Raw genomic sequence first — 21,038 nt, 5'->3', positions numbered from 1 at the left:
TTAAAAGAATCTTTAATTCATTTGATACTCAAAGAACCAATATATTAAAATTTTGATTTTTGCTCATAACCTTAAAAAGTAGCATAAGTTTAATCACCAAACATTTTCACAAAATATTTAGGTAAATAAAGAAATAAAGAATTGAAACTAACTCAAACAAGATAATGTAAGTGAAATAAAGCTTCATGATGGATGAAATGATTTCTTCCTACTTAGGATGCCCCACATTATTCATCTAATGTAGTGGCACTTGACTCGATCGAATGCTACATATTGTGCTTTGATGCCCCACTCGAGTTCGTCATCAACTGCTCCACCAATTCTTGTGTCAACGTTCCATTTTCAACAAGCATTTCTATCTCCTTTAACATCGGCCTACAATTCCCCGTAGAATGCCTAGAAGCCTCCAAGTGGAAATCACAGACATTATCTTGATCATAGCCGTGGGCAGAAGGGTTTGGTGGAACTTTCGTTGGCCTCGATGTGAGGTATTAACCTTTAATCAAATAGGGGTACAGATCTAATATAGAAGTTTGGAACAACACCTTCAAAGTAGTTCTTGATCATGAGACTTTCTTTGGTCATTTCAAACGACTAGCTGCTCATTTTCTTTTGCGACTGTAGGGGCTCTGAATTTGACATTCAATCACCTCGTCAGTTTTCACTTTTTCATCAGTTGGGCTTTTAGAAGTGACTTTCAAGTTTCCTTTATTGATTTCATTTTCAATTAAATCCTCATCTGTCATAAGATCCTCGAAGTCCTTTGTTGAATTTGACAACATTAACTCAAAGAAAGGAGTTGGAAGAGAATTATGAAGCATGTATGATATTTCTGAATATAACGTGGGAAGCTGAACTTGTGTTGCCACCCCTCTCTATCTTAGGGCATATTCTTTAAAGCTTTCAGTAGCGTTCATCCTTATTCTTTGAAGATCTTATCATTTTGGGGCTAAGCCTTTAACATATGGATATTTCCCCAAAAAGGCATCAGCTAGATCAACCAACATCTTGATATGCTCTCTATTCAAACGGCTATACCATACTACAATAGATTATCATCATTTAAATACCCTTTCATCTTTCTACAAAACATTTTTAAATGAATTAGGAGACAACTAGTGTCATCATATTTCTCAAAATTAGGCACCCTAAATTCATGTGGGATGACCAAATTAGGGACTAGACTGAGTTCTCTCGCTTCTGGTTCTTTGTGGGAGGTATTAACACTTTTCATAGCTCCAATTGCTTCCTTCAACCATTTGAATTTATCTTCAAATTAAAAAAAATAGCTGACCGTATTCCCATATATAATAGGGTAAGGGGGAGGTAGGATAGTAGGCTGCCCCCAACGCAAGGTTGAGAGCAACTTCCGTGAAAGACCTCCATTATGGATTGCCCTCAGTGGGACTCGATCCCACGACCACAAGGTTAAAATCCTTGCACTCTACTTCAAATTGCTTATGATTAATGAGGCTCTTCCCTAGGTTTGAGTGGGATGCGCCAGGGTAGGTTGTCATTCTCAATGTATTAGTTTGACAACATTAATATCCTTTAGTAGTTATTTTCTCTCTATCAGCAGCCTTGGTTTCCATCACCTAGATCATTTGGTTCAATACATCTTGTAGAGAACTCTCTGATTCCTCATATCTGTTGTAACCCGGTCAACTGCTCTTGCAACCGATCTTATGATTCCTCATGAAATTGATCCATTGTTACCATTTATTTAATCATGATGATGAGGAAGTAGTATAAATGAATGATCTTTGTATTACTATCACATAACCCTCCATAAATTATTTTCATGTTTTTATAACTAATGCATGTAAAATGCTTAAATAAACAAATGTGATGCAAATGTATGTATGCGAAAGGTATCATTCCAGAGTGACCATCTTCAAACAACTTTCATTGAACACAAAGGTTTTGGTACATCAAACAAACTTTACATATAAGGGATAGCTTTAACTCCTAACTTTGCTATCTCTTTCAAAAGCCAATTTAACTTCCACTCATGCTCGAGTGTTATGTTGTCAATCTGCTTTAGTTCTCTTGCAAAGCAAAGTCACATTACTTGCGTGGGTAATAGTTTCTTTCATGATGTTGTCTTTTTCTTCCATCTTATGTGTCAATTATCAGAGTTCTAGACAATATTGCTCATTTTTCCTTGTAAGAAAATCTTTATGGTTACGAAGTTCTCGTACAAGATCTCCATAATCATATACAAGCTTCATCAATTTCTTGTTCTTGGCCCTAGTGGCTTCTAGCTCAACATCATTCTCACACTTGTGGCATTGATATGAAGCTTCCATATTTGTTATGGACATATTCAATATCTGATTTTCAGCTTGACATCATCCCAAACCATTAACGGTTGTATTGTACTTTTTTCTGCAATCTATAAATCATAAGAGTACTTCTTGGCTCGACCTTCATGCACCTTGCAATTCTTTCTCCATTGTTCAACATCGTTTTTCAGTTTAGTGGCCCTTTTTGCCCACTCCTATAGGGCATTTCCTATACCAGTATTTTTAAAGGTTTGACTGATCCTTTCAAAAATATCACGCATGTTTTCCATCTCTATATTCAGTTTATCATTTTCAATCCTCTAATGATGCACTTGAGCTTTGTACTTTAGCAAACATTCTTCTTCCTGGATACCCCCATTGATACCCTTTCCTTTGAACACTTTTGGCTCCATCTTAACCGGATAATCAGTTACCAAACTAGGTCGACCTTTCATATCGAACTTCAATACTCAATGATCCAAAAGATGTTAGACTCGATGCTTGAAGGTGGTACAATTCTCAATGAAATATCCTTGAGCTCCGACATGATATTCACAACAAACATTGACGTCATACCATTTTGGATATGGAGGTTACCAAGGTTTCACATAATGTGGGGCCACCTCTCAGACTTCTAAAAGCTTATCATACAACTCCTTATATGATATAAGGATATAATTAAAATGAGAGCCACCTCTCAGCTTGGATTGAACTAGAGTCTCCAAGTTTATTTCTCCTGTAGTTGGGAGTAGACTCTCAAATGCCAACGAGTTCTGATTGCATGGCTTATTTTCATCTTTCTGAACTTCTATAGTTGTCACCATTTCCTTTGTGTCTCAAGACAACTTGTTGATAAGAAGGGTTATTTTGCGTGATTTCTCAGATTGGCTAGGATCATCTTGTTATAAATTAGTCCCTTGTGTATTTGACATTGTGGGATTGATTTCATCGAGCTCTTTCCTTTTTTTTGCAGAAGTCTATTTTTCTTTAGCCAAAGCAGCTATTCTATCCATCATCTTGGACATTTGCTCTCTCATCTCTCGTATCTCCTTTTTCTCTTTATCAGACATACGATCTTTGGGTGCATAGCTCTCCACTATTCTTAGAGCTTCCTCAAGATGTCATTCCCTAGTTGTGTTTTTGTCTAGTTGATCATGAAACCCTTTGTCAATCATGAAAACCTTTTACTCTGATGACCACTTACAAATCATCACCTTTTGATTATGTCATGATCATGCGATGCAAGCAAAAAGAAAAGCAACATAAAAACAAGTTAGTACAAATAAGATATAAAATGACAATAATTATTATAAAAGCAATAATAACAAAATAAATTAATTAATAAGCTAATACAAAACAAGAATACAAATGCAAATGCAAATGCACAAGGTGTTAATTCCAAAAGCAACCACCATATAATAACCTTCATCAGACCATAAATTCTCCTTACACTAGACAGACGAGCTTCATTTTCTTCATTTACTTGATCTAGGCCTTTCTCACGATTTGATGTTGTTTTTAAAGTCGTTGTTGGACTTTTCAAAATGTTGACTTACCTTTCTTCATTTTAATTCACCTACTGAGATTGTTGGATCTCTAGAGTTCCATTTCTGTAGGTTTATCCAAGAGGAAAGTGACTTTGATATTTTGTGAAGGATCTCCTCATTCTTGACTCAACTAGCATCCGACTATTTGGTACCATCTCGATCTTTGTTCATTTTATAGGAGTATTCGATAAACTTTGAGTTCTTCTCTCGTCGATCAACTTTATTTGTAAGTCATCACCCTTTCAAATTTGACTACCTAGTTATGGAACTCTTACGTCGATATGAAAACCTTCTAATTTGGTCAATCGCTTGCAAATTAACACCTTGTTTGGTTTTGATGTGAAAATGCAAATGCAAACATAGAAAAAATAAGATAAAACAAAAGAAATTGTTAATATCACTTAACAAAAAAGCAGAAAAATATTTATGAAAAGAAAATATCCTACCCAACATGGTATCTACCCTGACATGCTTTTATAACAGTTCTACTCATACATGTTTTTTACCCCCATGCTTTGTTCAACATAGAAATCCTAACCCCATGCAATCGAGTTCACATGCTTGTTTGAAAAAAATGAATCTAACCTCATGATCTCTAGTTCTCATACATTTATTCAAAAAAAAATTAAAAGGCTCAAAAGAGCTTTTCCTTATGTACTCTCCTCACGAGATTCTTAACTTTGGGTTAGGCTCTACCTAGATTCGGGTTCTAGGTTCACTATATGTTGGGTTCGGCTCTAAAGTAAAAGGGTTCTCAAATTGTCATTGTCGATGCCCCCTTGGGCTACCAAACCTTTAATCCTAGCCCATCACGGGCATTCAGATCAAGTTCAATTCGAGGGGACACACATCCTTATGTTCATAACGAGGTGAAAAGCATCACAATGACCATAAGGTGTGAGCCCCAAAAGTTATTCACTATCCCATAAGGAGGTGAAAACCACACGATTGAATAGTTTCTTACTCCTACTTAAGTTGGACGGAGCAGGGTTTCAGCTCATGTTATACAAATGTAGCTGTGCAGTGTGAGAGGAAAAGCGAAAACAATACAAACAACACAAAATAGACTTCTAAAGTTCTTAAACATTTATTTAATCTGAAAACATCAATAAACAAATCAGTACAACTATTTAGTGGTTAATCAAATTATAAACATAAAATTTATTTAAACCAAACAAGGGGTCAAAAACTAAATTAGAATGAACTTGTAATTTTAATTACAAAGATAATTAATTAATTAACTAACGGCTTGACCCTCTAAAAAAAAGTCCCAAGCGGAGTCGCTAAGCTGTCGAAACGATTTTTCTTAAAAAATTAGTTTTTAGTTTTTAAGTAATTAAAAAAATCTCGCCTTGATTAATTTGGAGTCTCCTTTTGAAAAATCAAAATAAAACATGATTCGTGGAGTCGGCTCCAATCTTTGATAAGGGTGTGATTGGGCACCCAAAAACATATTTGTCATTTTAATAAAAATAATAATTTTAATTTAAACAACAAATTTACAGTATGCATTACCAAAACTTTCAGTTCGGGAGTTAGTTACACGTGGGGAAGAATTATCACCCCCACAACGCCCTAAATCGGTACCTAGTCGACTAATTAGTTGTCTTTGCAATGAAATTTAGGAATTCAAGTTTAATTTAATTTGAGATCCCTATAAATAATATTATTTGAATTTTAGGACATAACATAATAATATTTAATTATTTCCTATTGAGTAGAAATGACATCTCATGCCTTAAAGTAGTACTTTCTTACTCCAATCGAAATAAAGAAATATTACAATTTCATTCCTAAAGTTCATTATTAATTTGAATGCATGAATGATGATAAAAATTAATTAAATACGAATTATCAATCCTTTTAGAAAGAAGAAGGATATTCGATTATTTAAAGAAATTGAGATCAGACCTTTTATAAGTTCTAATGATCTTTTCTCGATAAATTTAAACAGATGAACATTTCTTTTTCTTTCGTTCCCAAATTTTACGTGTAGTCAATTTTTAGAGTTTCACTTGATGGGATACACTTTCGTCTTAAAATCATCGAAAATGACTTTCTTATAAGTTAAGATAGTCACTTCACAACGACTATAAAATGAAAGGGTATTACCCTTAGTCCAATTATTTGATTAAGTAATGTTATTCTTACGAAGGTATCCTATATTTTACAAAAATGATACTAAGTAACTAAACTTAATTTAATTGTATATTCACCTAAATTATAAACATTAAAAGATAAAACATATGCATCATTTAAAATATGTACTATATATATTTTACATGCAAAACATAACACATAGTATAGTACACTACAACTAAAATGCCAATTAATATATATAAAAATATAGTATAAACATAAGTATATGATATGTTTATGTGTAATATATACATACAAATATATCAAAATATAAAGTAATATATTAATAAAAAATATTAAGTTCAAAGATGGATGAAACTTAAGTAATATAATTTATTTTCTGAAATAAAATATTTAATATTAATGATAGGTATTTATGAATTAACAACGTAACATACAAATAAATAAATAAATAAAATAAAAGTTGTTGTATTAGTGAACTAATATATTTACAAGATTATAAATACAAAAAAGTATATATTTAAAGAATTTAGCATATATAACTTACACATATAGTATACAATATGTAACAAAATATGTAACAAAATCATAGATTTTTAATCTTAATACACGTTTAGACCATATATACACAAAACTCATAATGCTTACATATATGATACATACCGAATATGAAATATAAATATAAAACTGTGAATTATATATATATCAATAACAATACATTTAATACTTATGAATATTATAATCAAATAAACATATGAAAAGTAAATTAGCTTACCAATTACATGCAAATTAATTCAAATTAAACCCTAAACATATATGCAACAAGTTACACAAATATCTATATTTAATGATACCAATATATATTTTATACATGGATAATATTCAAAGCACATACCATTTGTATTATTCAAATATAGGGTTAAATAATAAAAATGGAAATTTTAGTGTCACAACAAATAAAACAAATACCATAACATATAACACAAGAATCATACATTACAAGCACTGAAAGTGTAATAAACCCATATATATTTAAGACCAAAATGAAACTATTTAAAATTACATGCTGGAAATTAAAATAAGCAAAATCAAATAACGCAAGGTGACCAAACTATAACCCGTGTAACATGAGAAGGTAAAATCAGAAACTAAAAAAACTTCCAACAAGGACTAAATCACAGTTTCACAAACCTAGAGACCCCATTCGAGTAGTTTATCCACGCGCTAAAATAGTGTAGCCCTAGAGCCTAAATTGATGTGGTTTTGGTTTTCATTTATAAGCCATATTTTGGCTTTGTGGAAACCATAGCCGCCATTTTATTTTTTTTAAGAGAGAGAGAGAGAACAAACTCTCAACCTCCCCCTCATCGGTATGGATGGCCACCGTTCGTCGGTGGCATTCCACCACCGTTCACGGTGGTCGGGAGGAAACAACACCCCTCAAAATGCTCTCCTCTACTCCCTTAACCCAAAACCAAGAGCACTTTTTCCTAAAACTCAACTGAAATGCCTAGATTTAAGTTTATACCTTTCGAAAACAAAGAAATCTGGCGTCTTTTCGGCTTCCTATGACCGGCAAGGAATGTAAGCTTTCTATTCTATCTCATTTTTTGTTTTTTTCGAGTTCTTCCCCTTTTTTCGGATCTACCTTTTTCTCCTTTTTTTCTAGTTTTTTTTTGGTTCTCCTCTTTTTATTCCTCCCCCTTGGTTCGAACCCCTCCTCTTAAATCCTCCTTGATCTCCTTTCTTTATGGTTGTTGTGTGTTTGGTATTAATGAGGTTAGAGCAAAGGTTTAGTGGGAGATGGTTGTTCAGTGGTAGGGGCAAGGTTCCCCGGATTTTCAAGGATTGGTTTGGGGAGTTGTTATTATTTTTTATTTGGATGTTTTATTTGGTATTTTTTTATTTTGATTTTTTTGACTAGCTTGGTTAAACAGGGATCGACAGAGATGGCAGCGGCATGGTTTCGGTGAAGGCTCCTCTGCGATGGACAATGGTGGCAGAGTGGTTGGCGACAACAGCTTGCAACGGCAGCAACAATTGCTGTAAACCTTAGGGTTTTAAACACTAATTTTATTTTGGATCACTTGGACTTGTTGTTGGTCTTCGGGTCTTGGGTTCTAATTAAATTGGGTCTACTGGTTGTTGGACCTGTAAATAATAAAAATATATTAATATTTAATAACTAAAAATGATAAAAAAAAACACTGACAAAATGGGTGTCTACAAATACCAATCTTGTTTCACTGGGACTTGGTTATTTTGCATGATAGTTTCAGTAGTTGCTGACGTATTAGTTTTCAATGGTTTGCAGTGACTAGAAATGGTCTATGTGAACATCTTTCTCTGCGAGGGAAGTTCTACAGTACGACACTCTTAGGGGGTGTTTGGATCAAGGAATGTGGGATTCCCATGGGAATGGAATCCACATTCCCATGTTTGGTTGGTCGGGAATCTCATTCCCGATAATGTTTTATTACCAATAGTAGATTTTTTGGAGTATATTACCGGGAATGTCATTACCTCACTTTCCTTAGGTATTGTTGAATTACTGGCGTTTTGGACTAAAATGCCCTTAAATTTTTTTAAAAAAAATATCATTCTTCTGTCATTGAATAATAAAAATTCTACGAAGGTTAAATTATAAATTTATCCTTAAACTATTTTAGATTTACAAAACAAATCTATAATTAAAATTTTATATGAAGTTCAGGGGTTAAAATAAAATTTTACCTTTTCATTAAACCTTTTTATATTTTCAATTTTGTAAAAAAATTATATAAATTTTATGAATTTAAATTTTATAAAGAAAATATATAAATATTTTCTAACTTGTTAAAAAAACAAATATATAATAAGGACAATTTGGTCAAATATACATTCCAATAATATTTTATTCCTTTAATCAAACACGGTAATCTTACATTCCTGCTAAACCAACCAAACACAAAATACAACATTCTCAGTAATCATATTCCCTGGTAATCTTACATTCTCAGTGGTAATCTTACATTCCGTGAACTAAACACACCTTTAATATACAGCTAAAAAAAGCGTTACCGGTTTTGTTATTATTTAAATAATAAAACCGGTAAAATATTACCTAAAACATTATTATTTCTACCTAAAATATCAATGTTTTTTAACATTTCCAGTAAAGTGCCCAACAATAATAAAACCGGTAGAAAAAAATAACAAAACCGGTAAAATTAATAATTTTTCCGGTAATTTTTTACCGGTTTTATTATTTAAATAATAAAAAAATCTGTAACGACTTTTTTTAGCCGTATATTAAGGCTGCCGCACCTGATCATTTCCCTCTCTGCGAATGCTTCCTTAATTATCTAGAGTTGATCTCGTCAATGAACTATGTGGCCCTGCAAAAGGTCATACTGGAGCTGGATGTAGCAATTTTATGAAATGGGAAGCTTTGGAGAGGGAGCATAGAGTTTATGCCTGTTTAACTCGAAAAATCAAATTTTGTTATTTGAGTTGAGTTATTTGAGTCAACTCGAATTATCAATTTGTTTTTCGAGTTCGAATCGAGTTGAAATTTCAAAATTTCGAATAACTCGAAAAACTAAAAATTTGGATTAGTATTTTGACAGATTTGCGATTTGATCCCTGTTTCCTATTCCTTCAATTCTTCCTTCATTTTAAGTCAAATTTTCACCTTGTTTGAACCACAAGCTCATAAACCATCATATAATACATATGTACTTACAATTACACTTTTGATAACAAATTTTATATATATTTTTTAATTTAATCCCCCAATTTTGCATGATTTATTATTTCTTCAATTCATCCTTCATTTTAAGTATACTTTTGACCAAATTTAAACCACATACTCCCTTACCACTATAGAATACCTATGTAACTTCAATTATTATTATTATTTTTAACTAAAAATATACTTTTTTTAAAAAATTTAGTCCTTTAACTTGGCATTTTACTCAATTTAATCTTTTGACTGCAATTATTTACAAATTCTTTCTTCACATCAATTCTTTAACTCATTTATACTCCTATTAATCTTTTATCCTAAAAATACCTTCTTTGAAATATAATATTGTAAATATATTTTATAATTTTAAATTTTATGTGAGATATTAAATAACATTGTAATGTAAAAAAATATGAAGAAATATATATATCTTATATGGTTAGATAAAGTCGAAAATTTTGAATAAATCCATACTATAATGCTATAAATAATTACAATTAAATTTGTATAGAAACTCGAACAGCTCGACTCGACTCGGAAGAATGCATGTTAAGTTCGAATTATAAAATATGACTCGTCAACTTGAATAACTCGAAATTTTTGTACTCGAATCGATCAAATGTTCACCCGTAATCACGTGTATGACCAGTTTTCATGGACTTACACCTCGCCATAGTTTGAAATGTCTCAGGTTGGTTCAAGCACCGGTTTCGTTTTCTTTGATCTATTCGATTGATCATTCTCTATATGTTACCACAAGAACTTCAGTTTCAGTCATTTGTAAGCATCCATTGTCTATATTGAATAAAGAAATTATGTATAATACATACAACGCTGAAATATTTCTAAATACTGTCATTTCCGTTTTCTCATTCTTATAGTTTTCTAAGAACTCATACAACACTAACAGTGTTAAGGTTTTTACATAAACAGGCAAACCGTATACAAAGTTTCAAGCTTCCAAAACCGATTCTTTGCATTGGTGGAATAGTACAGATTGTGCTGTTGGGAAGGGTCCAGAGACAGGAAACGGATGGCTTATTCTATATCCGGTACTGTAAAAAGCACACCCTTCTCTACTAGTTATTGCAATAGGATTGAGTATAAATCTGTCATGTCAGGAACCATAAATTTCAATTGTTGTATATCTTTAGGTTTTAATGTGCATTTTCCCTTGCCCCTTTATAATGCAATATACTGGATATATCATTGCAGTGTGTTACGTGTTCAAGTTCTTGGACGACCATTATGGCCTGCTTTTGGCATCCAGATACTTGAAACCTCTGAAAATTTTGAGCCGGAGGTACGGAGTTACACAGTGCCAGTTTTACCTGCTCACAGATGCGTGTGCACTCTAGAGACTTGGTGATAGACGACGGAGAAAGAGGGATCGGACTTTGACAACGAAGAGGACGAGGAGGGGGAAATGGTTGGTGTGCAGTAAACTTGTGCTAAAATAAGCCTAAAAGAAATTCAAGACCATAACACTATCTAAATTCATAAATGCGAAGAAATAACAGTAATGTGTATTGCTATTATTTTGTTGAAACCCTAAAAGAGATTCAATAACAATGGTGCTAACACAGGAAGAGTAGTTCCAGGTCACCCCAGGCTGACAAATTCTTCAAATCTTGTACCAATATAAACTTATTTAAATGACAAGCTTGTTGAGCAAACCAGACTTCCCATTTCAGTTTACCTTGGATTTGGGTGGTGATGGAAGCAACTGTAACACAGCACAATCCAATCAGTAAATCGAAATAATTTTTTTTTGTATTTTTCACATAAAAGCTGGACTTGATACCATTTTCCCCCAGGTTAACATTCATTCAATCAATGATTTAAACTATATATTAGTAACTTTTGTTTCATAAATTTGCATGCTGGCATGTATCATATAACCTCTTGATTTCTATACCTTTTCATTAACCTCTACATTAGTGATCTTCCATATGCATAGTCACTAATAATAGAGCAAAAGAATCAGGTCTAAGACCAAAAGAATAGAATCCAATATACCTGATAACAAGAGATGAGAGACGTTATGAATCCAAGAGCTCCGGTTACACGAGGGGTGACTTTCGTAGGTGCCAATTGAAGAAGGCCAACCGCGACCAAGATATCCAGTCCTGCTTTAACAAGAGCTAGAGTTCTCTCATTTGATTTTTGGAGCTTAGCACGGTATTCCTCATTCTGAAGTGCAATAAAGTTGGGAAAAACAGGAATAAGAATCCTATTAGGGAGAAGACTGATTACAAGGACACTTGAGAAAAACAACACATTAGATGCATGCATTGATGATACCTGGTACTTATCACTGTTCTTAAGATTCTTTTCCAACTTTCTCAATGATTTAGATAGCCTTCCAAGCTCCCCAAGCTGATTAAAGATGGCATGTTTCATAAAAAAGTGGATACAGCTAACGAAACATCTTAAATTCGTAGGTCAAGTCAATGAAGAGCATAGCAACAAACCTCAACCAAGGTGGTGCAGACTGAAGAACCCATCCAACAGAAAAGCGATATTCGGCCGATCAACTCGGTTCTTTCTTTGTTCTGTAAACAGCTTCCTTTGAGTTAACAATGTTTATAAACCAAGAGAAACAAATTAAAAGGAACAGCAAAATGATGTGTATACTGCATTAGCATACCTTATAGATGCCTGTTCTGCCAAGCCAGACGATTTGATCGAGAAACAAGAACGTCGACAAAAGTGCATTTTTCGACTGAAAAAATTGAATTAAAGTAAGCCACAAAGAAACATTAATTAACTAAATTGAGATGACAGGAGATTTTATAGAAATGGAAGTTCATCAAACCTTTCCCAGCAGAACAAGAGGAAGTGGAGTTCCTTGAGGAACACGGCTAATAAGACCATGCAAATCATTGACAAACTGCAAAATTCTCAATTAAAAACAAGAATCGAGCTAATTAGCAGTGTAAGAATTCAAGTGTTCAACAACTATCATTAGTTTTAGAAACCAAAAAGAAAATATTATCAAATAAGTGAATAATGGTTCCTGCGATAGTTCATAGTTCACCATTGTATCACATAAACCGACTCCTCATTTTTAGTATCAGGCATAGTGAGATGACCTTAAAAAGACGGAAAACTTTCCGAGCCAAGCTGGTTGATTTGTCAACATTTTGGGCTGTGCCAGGTTGCCCGTTACTTAGGAATTTCGAACCATATTGTATAGCCCTGCATATCTTATCCCGTGCTTCAGCCTTATTCAAATACAAAACTACAAGAGCAAGTTCTTCTCTGGTTGCATCCAATGTACTCATCTTTTATCTAAAAACACCTGAAAAAGTCACAATCAATACATATTAACAGGAGCCGATGGGCCGAATGTAAAGAACTAATCGAAGCCAACATTAGCAGCCACCTTAAGCAAGCATAACATAGCTTCTACTTTCAACCGAAGACAAAGTACACGTCAAAAACTTGAAGCCATCGACATGTGTGAACTCATTCACACACATTCTACATCAGTTCTTTAGTGGAGCAAGGCTATACACATTATTTACAGCATAAAACTATGCCATGTCATTTTGTGTCTGTGATCTGATCATAGGCAGAGAGAATGCTGTTGCTCAAACAATCAAGCTCTAAGCAAATGGCTTGATCATGCTATGAACAAATTTACAATCCCTAAACAGCATTAACGCTCTAAATAACAGCTTGAAGCCATAAGCTCGAAACAAAATCTCCAAAAAAAAATTAAAATTGTGCTTGCACTCAATCGGTGAATTCTATTGAATACAGAGCACCATAAAGCATCAAATTCTTATGATAAATTTCCTGTAGTAGGTTTAAGCCTTTAGTACATAATATGCAAAATAAACATTATTAGATGAGTATGGTACCTATGGTTTCTGCTTTGTTTTAAAAATCTTCCCATAAAATCCATACAATAACGAGTAACGAGAAACCAATTTAATTTTCACTTTCCCACGTCTTTTCATCAACTTTCCCAGCAACCAAGCAGACCATATCACCATTACAGAAAAAAGGCACAAAATTCACAAAGAAATCAAATCATCAAATTCCAAAACACTCAGATAGAAAATCCAAAAAACCAACAAATCAAACAAGACAACAACCACCATAGAACAGAACAAGAAGCAAGAAATACCCAAATACAAACATTTCATTCAAGACAAAAGCAATGTCTTCTTTTTTTCTCTTCTTCCAGCTCAAAGTACACGCGAATCGATCAAACAACAAGGCTTTGGTCAATTCAATCAAAGTACACGCGAATCGATCAAACAACAAGGCTTTGGTCAATTCAATCAGTACCCGCATACAAGGAAAAGAAATAAAGAGAGGAAATAGTACCGAACTAAGTGCCCGATGATTTGGCCTCAAAACCAACGAACTTTTTCCCTGTAATTTAATAAAAATTCGGCAGATATATATATTAGAGCTCCCTGACTTGGGTATCAGTCGTGTCGTTTTCTGCGTTTCTCTATCTCCGTGGGATAACGCTCGTTTGATCCAATCTTTTCCAACAAAAAAAATATAGCTTCTTGTTGCTCGCTTCGAAATCTTGAGTTTTAAACCGTTGGATTAACGATCCTTGAAGATTCCCATCACAGTCCGGGATTGTGGACCGTCGGCTTAGAGTTTGACAGCTGCGATTGTGTGAGCAATGAGTAGCTTAGAAAATAAAATAGAAATAACAACACGTTTGAAGCGGAAGGAGATATAATAATGTTGGGAATTGTGGGCAAGCGGTGGCTTAAACGCAGTAAACACGCAACTCAAAAGACGCTAAAAAAGACGGCTGCTCCGAGCGTGATGGACTGGCATTGCCTTGGCGACCTTATCCAGGAATTTGGTTTGTGATACAGATCAAAAATAATCTTTTTTTTTTTTGAATTATATTTTTACGTTTAGTTCATTAAAATATCGTTATTAAATAATAATTTATTATTAATAATATTATTTTTATTAAAATAGTGAGAATATCGTTATTTTCAAATTTTTGATTATGAATAACTTTTATTTTTTTAAATAAAAATATTCATAGAATAATGAATTCTTTTTATATAAATGTTTTTCAATTTTTATTTTTTTTATTTTATTCAAAATTATAAATATAATAATTATATAGAAAGAGTTTGATTTGATTAAATTTTAATAAATTTAAGTAGCTAATTTTTTATATTTTAATATTTAATATATTGATTGTTTTATAATTTTATGAGATAGAAATGATATTATTATAAAAATATAATTATTTAAAATAATTTTTTATTTTTTATTTATTAAAAAATGAATTTTATACATTGAAAATAATATCTTTATCCACTCGGAATCAAAATATTATTTTATATTACATTATATTTTATATAAACAAATATGATACTTATGAAAATTATTTAAAAATATAAGTTTTATATACTAATTATATATTAAATATTTTTTCTTAAAATTTAAATAACATAACAATTAAAATATTTTTATGAATATTTATGTTATTATATTTTAACTTGTTGAAAAAAAAACATATATCATGAGAATAATTTATTAAAATATGCATCCAAGTATTCTTATATTCTTTCAACCAAATATTATAATCTTATATTTCTGCTAAATAGATCAAACAAAGTAGTAAAATATTCCTACAGTAATGTTATATTCCAGTAATCTTATTTCTAAAGGTAGTTTTTCATTTCGTGAACCAAACTCTCCCGAAAAAGAGAAGCTTTAAAGCAAATGATATGTCTGACCTTCGAATTTGCAAGAACATTAAATTAGGCGATGTTAAATTAGGTGGGTCAAAAAGAAATGGAATATTTAACATAGGATTGTAGAGATTTTGTTTATGGCAATAGCAAGCTGATTCTAAGATAAGATTGAAAGCATAAAGGCTCGGTTGCATCTTTGGTCTACAAAATCTCTTTCCTATGTTGGCCGATTAGAGCTAATCAGAGCTGTTTAATTTAGCATCAGTAGTTATTGGTGTAGACAATTGTTTCTGCCCAATTCTGTTCTCAAGCGGATTGAACAATTATGCTCCCAGTTTTTCTGGAAAGGAGCCGATAGATCTCCTTCTGGAGCCCGTGTAGGATGGAAAAATATATGCTTGTTAAAATCTGAGGGGGCTTGGAATTAAAGACTTACAGACCTGGAACAAAGCTTGTATGCTCCTACTTATCAAGAAAATTCTTGCAGGTGAAGGCTCGCTATGGGTCGCCTGGATTAACTGCTATGTTCTTAAAGGTAACAATTTCTGGAATGCAGAAATTAATTCTTCGACCAGTTGGAGCTTAAGGAAATTATTTAAATTGAGGCACGAGGCTTTTTCTATTATGTTTGCTGCTACTATCTTAGTGAGGAATATATGGGATGAAATTCGGGTAAAAAGACCCCTTGTAATATGGCAGAAAATTATCTAGTTTCCTCTCTATATACCAAAACACAGCCTAATTTCTTGGATGGCTTTACTTGATCGACTCCCTACTAAAGATAGACTTCTTCGTATGGGGATTATCAATGATTGCCAATGTATGTTTTGTGATGAACCATTAGAAACTAGGGATCACTTATTCCTCCATTGTCCTATGCCTGACTTCATGTGGAACTCTATTTTCTTTCTTTCTGGTCTTCGATTCAGAACTCATTCTTGGGATTCCTTTTTGACTTGGGCATGCTCTTACTGGAAAGGTAAATCTTTGCTTTCTTCCATAATGAAGCTTGCTCTTAATGCTCTGATTTACTTTATTTGGGAAGAAAGGAACAAGAAACTGTTTCAAGGTCGATCAAAAGCTGTGTCTGATTTTCTTCGAGCCATCAAGGACACTGTCGGATCACAACATAGGGGTATAAATTTAAATAGCATTGATAGTGTTAATACTAATCTTTGTATGCATTGGGACATTGATTGATTTTGATTCTTTTGTATGTAACCTGTTCCTGATGCTTCGAGAACACTGATTTTTGTAACAGGTTCCGTTCTTGTGTAATAAAATTTAATTATCCAAAAAAAAAGATGGAGACTTTTAACTCCAAATGCACTTTGATGGTGATGGAAGATTGAAAACTATTATTTTTTATCTACCCTTGTAAAATCATTTACTAGGATTTTTAGTTTGTTACTAGTTTTGACACAACTTATAAGATGGCATATACTTTCTGGGTAAACTACTTCATTCATCATTAAACTTTACTCTTTCACCTATTTTACTCTTTTTATTTTCAATTTTATCAATTTACTCAATGAATTTTCAAATTACTCATGTTTTGGTCACTGCAAATAATTTTACTATTATTATTCTATGACGTGACATTTTATTATTATTATTAAATATAACAATAATTTAAAATAAATAATAAAATAATATTTTATTATTAAATTTAAAGAGATTTAAAATAATCACCGCCCTTTCTCGTCACTGTCGACCATCGTTGACCTTTAGAACTTGCAATTGCTTGATGCCAAATTGTATCAAGAGACTCGCTTTGACACGTTGAGTTTGAATCTGGTGGTTATTTAACCGGAAATTTTCCCACAACCCATGAATCTCAACTGCAACATTTCAGTTTTCTCACTTTCAATCTCCTATTCATGTACTTTAGAGCATGTTATGACAAAATAGAGGTTGGATTCGGACTCAGGAGGTCGAGGTGAAGCGACCCATGAAATATGGGACTGAATGACCACTATCTACGACGATCGACGTTTTAGTTTCCTCACTTTTGATCAGAGTCAGAGCATGTTCTGACAAAATAGAGGTTGAATTTAGACTCAGGGGGTTGAGACGAAACTGTTGATGAAATATGGGACCGAACGACCATCATCTATGGCCATTGTCGATGGTGTCCAACGATGACGAACAGTGGACGACCACATCTGGTTTTAATTTTATATTTTTAATTATATTTATATTAAATAATAATGTTAAATGTCACATCATACCAAAATAATAAAATAATTCAGAATAAGAGCAATTCGAAAGTTGAGTTAGTAAATTGAAAAATTGAAAATGTAGTGAGTGAAATAAGAAAGAGAGCGAACTTCAATGATGAATGGTGTAATTTAATTTTTTTTTTTACATAAAATTTCCATGACATATTTTTTGAGTATGTGTTAATAATAATAATAACAAATAGTAAAGAAAGGGGAAAAAAGAGAGAAGATGGATCCAAAACGTGGGTGATGAACAAAGAGAATGTACTTTTTTTTTCCATTTTTCTTCATGAATCACATATCCTTGAAGTTTATTTTTTTTAGCTTCCTTTTAATTTTAAGTATATTTTGTAGAAAAAGTCAATTATTTGAGTAGTTTCCATGATTTTTTTGGGGTTTAAGTTCAAGAGGGAAGGAAAGTTTATTGTTATGGTATTTATATATACTGGATTAAATAAGAAATTTACATTATGATAGCGTTTTACTTCTGGATCTCTTTATTAATTTTTTTATGTATCAAAATATGAGAAGTTAACTGTAGATATATGATGTGTTGTTATATGTATATTTATCAAACCTCCAAGAGAAGTGGTGGAAGAAAGATCTTTAAAAGGAAAAGAAAAGATCTAATTCAAGCCTCTAAAAAGATTTCAATTTAATATTTAGTGAATCCTGCTAAGATGAGTGTCTAATTATGTTTTATGTTAATTATGTGCTAAGGAGACTATGATATTTAGTCTCCTATTATTATGTGAATTGAATATTGTCATGCTGAGTATTTAATCCCTTGTTGTATGAAAATATGAGAATATAATGTACAAATTTTTATTACGAGTATAATAGTCTAAATTAAAATATATACGTGTATATGTTTGTCTTTTGATATGAATATTGAAATTGCGATGAATGAATTATGATATTTGACGATACAGAGGTAAAGGGACAAAGAGTAGGGGGTGAGAAGGTGAATAAAGAAATAGATTATAGGATAGAGAATAGTCTCATGAATCGAAATTATTAAAGTTTGACTTGAATTTAGAGTGACCCAATTTAATTGGGAAGGTAATAAACATAGTTTGATTAAAAGTATATAACTTTATTAAAGTACATTTTTACTTTATTTAGTTTCATTTGCAATCAAATATCTATCCCTATAAATAGATACTAAGCGTAAGGATTATATATCAATTTTTTCTTTCTCCAAAGTTCTCTTTTATTTTCTTCCTTCATATTAGTGAAATTCTTCTCATCTACCTGTGGTTTTTCCCTTTTGAGTTTTCCACGTAAATCTTGATGTTCTTTATTTTTTTCAATCGTGTTTATTTGTTTGTCGATATCGATATGATATTACAATAAATTTGTATCAGAGCTTCGGGTTCAAGATTATGACAACAATGAAATATGATATTTTGCTATTGGATCGAAACACCAAGAGCTCGCTATGGCAGATGAAGATTCGTGATGTTCTTGCACAAAGTATTTGATGAAAAATCGATAACACAATGGATGAATGAGGAAGAGCATAAAGATTGTAAAGCTCTTTCTCAAATTCGTTTACACTTAAAAAATCAAATTTTGCAAGATGTGTTGGAGGAGTAGACGACTACTTCGTTATCGGCGAAGTTAGTGCAATTATGCATGCATAAATCATTGACCAGCAAGTTGCAATTAAAGAAGCATCTTTACTCGCTCAAGTTGGATGAATGTTTGTCTCTTAAAGAGCACCTGATCGCATTCAAAGAAACGGTCTCCGATCTAGAGACTTTAGAAGTAAAGTATGATAAAAAAAAAGTCTTATGATTGACCCTCATATGTTCATTGTTTCATTCCTACTCATATTTTATAGACACAACCTTATATAATAGCAAAACACTTACTTTTGTAGAAGTGTACAATGGCATGCACTCATTTGACAAGATAAAGCGTCTGGTTTTGAGCCTTAGAAAGAGGGTCTCATGGAGCTTGATCAACTAGCTTAGACTGTAGAAGAAAAGGAAAACATTCTTCTTATAATAAAGGAAGGGGAAAATCAAAATCTTTCAACTGAGATAAAACTTGTAATTTTTGCACAGCATAGTGTTACTAGTGCATAATAGGATAAAAAAATATAAGGATCGTAAAGCTCTTTCTCAAATTCCTTTACACTTATCAAATTAAATTTTACAAGATGTGTTGAAGGAGTAGATGACTGCTTCGTTGTGGGTGAAGTTAGAGAAACTATGCATGCAGAAATAGTTGACCATCAAGTTGCATTTAAAACAAGATCTTTACTAGCTCAAGTTGGCGGAAGGTTCATTTCTTGAAGAGCACATGACCAGATTCAAAGAAATAGTCTCCGATCTAGAGGCTTTAGAAGTGAATTATGATAAAAAAAAAACACTTAGGAATAATCCACCTATGTTCATTGTCTCTTTCCTACTCATTTTTCAGAGACACAATCTTATACAGTCACGAAAAACTTACTCTTGATGAAGTGTACAATGGCATGCACTTGTTTGACAAGATGAAACATATGGTTCCAAGCCCTATGTAGAAGGTCATGTGATGCAAGGATTGACTAGCTCAGACCGTGGAATAAAAGATAAGCGTTCTTCTGATAATAAAGGAAGGGGCAGATCAAAATCTTCCAACCAAGATAAACTTGTCACTTTTACAAAAAAAAATGTCATATAAAAGCAAAATGTTACAAGTTGTAGTATAAGATAAAAAGAGAGACTAGTGAATGGTCCATAAAGAAATCTAGCATTGCAGACTTTGCAAAAGATGTTAAGTGCGAACTCTTAATGGCTTATGATGACAATACGAATGAGAGTAAGGAGTGGATCTTGACTTCAGGTGCACCTATCACATGTGTCCCAACCGCAAATGGTTTGAGACGTATGAAGTTGTGTCAGTAGGTATTGTACTAATTGGTAATAATGCATCTTGTAAGATTACAAGAATTGGCAGTGTCAAAGTCAAGATGCATGATGGCATTGTCAGAACTTTTAGTGATGTTCGTAACGTTCTAGATTTGAAGCGTAATATGATCTCGCTAAGTACTCTTGACTAAAAAGGGTATAAGTACTCTTTGAAGGTGGAGTTTTTGAAGGTTAATAAGGGTTCATTTGTTTTGATGAAGACAGAGAAAAAGAATGGAAAGTTGTACGATCTCTAGGGGTCTACAGTTAATGGTGATACTGCTTTTGCATCATCCGTAATATTAGATAAAAATGTAACCAAGCTCTAGCATATGCGTCTAGGGCATATGAGCAAACTTAGCATGAATTTGTTTTAGAAAAATATATCTCCTTGATGGTCAAGGAATTTGTAAGTTTGAGTTTTGTAAACACTACATGTTTGGTAAACAGAGGATAGTCCGCTTTACCAAAGGGATTGACAATACAAAAGGTACTCTAGACTACGCTCATGTTATTATATGGGGACCGTCTAGAGTATCCTCTCATTGAGGTGCAAAGTAC

At 32.6% G+C, this 21,038-nt stretch overlaps 1 protein-coding gene across 3 annotated transcripts; it reads right to left on the bottom strand.

The window, feature by feature from the left end:
- Positions 1 to 1,823: 1,823 nt before the first annotated feature.
- LOC120166435 (peroxisomal membrane protein 11D-like) lies at positions 1,824 to 14,304 on the bottom strand. 3 transcript variants are annotated; one of them, XM_039175699.1, is made up of 8 exons: positions 14,102 to 14,304; positions 12,755 to 12,967; positions 12,478 to 12,552; positions 12,310 to 12,384; positions 12,134 to 12,214; positions 11,964 to 12,038; positions 11,679 to 11,852; positions 11,137 to 11,385 (listed from the first exon to the last, which is right to left on the bottom strand). In XM_039175699.1, the coding sequence occupies exons 2-8, from the start codon at positions 12,944 to 12,946 to the stop codon at positions 11,350 to 11,352; spliced, it is 708 nt and encodes a 235-aa protein (XP_039031630.1). In that variant the 5' UTR covers positions 12,947 to 12,967; positions 14,102 to 14,304; the 3' UTR covers positions 11,137 to 11,349. The 3 variants fall into 3 exon arrangements, with proteins under 3 accessions (XP_039031637.1, XP_039031630.1, XP_039031624.1); XM_039175693.1 differs by lacking the exon at positions 14,102 to 14,304 and adding an exon at positions 14,001 to 14,093 and having other exon boundaries at positions 12,755 to 12,963; XM_039175706.1 differs by lacking the exons at positions 11,137 to 11,385; positions 11,679 to 11,852; positions 14,102 to 14,304 and adding exons at positions 1,824 to 1,854; positions 14,001 to 14,095 and having other exon boundaries at positions 11,912 to 12,038; positions 12,755 to 12,963.
- Positions 14,305 to 21,038: the final 6,734 nt, after the last annotated feature.

Source organism: Hibiscus syriacus, unplaced genomic scaffold (assembly GCF_006381635.1).
Source record: "Hibiscus syriacus cultivar Baekdansim isolate YM2019G1 unplaced genomic scaffold, ASM638163v2 tig00002982_pilon, whole genome shotgun sequence".
NCBI classification, from domain to species: Eukaryota; Viridiplantae; Streptophyta; class Magnoliopsida; order Malvales; family Malvaceae; genus Hibiscus; species Hibiscus syriacus.
Note: the sequence above shows the minus strand (reverse complement) of the source record. Positions and strands in the feature narration are given on the sequence as shown.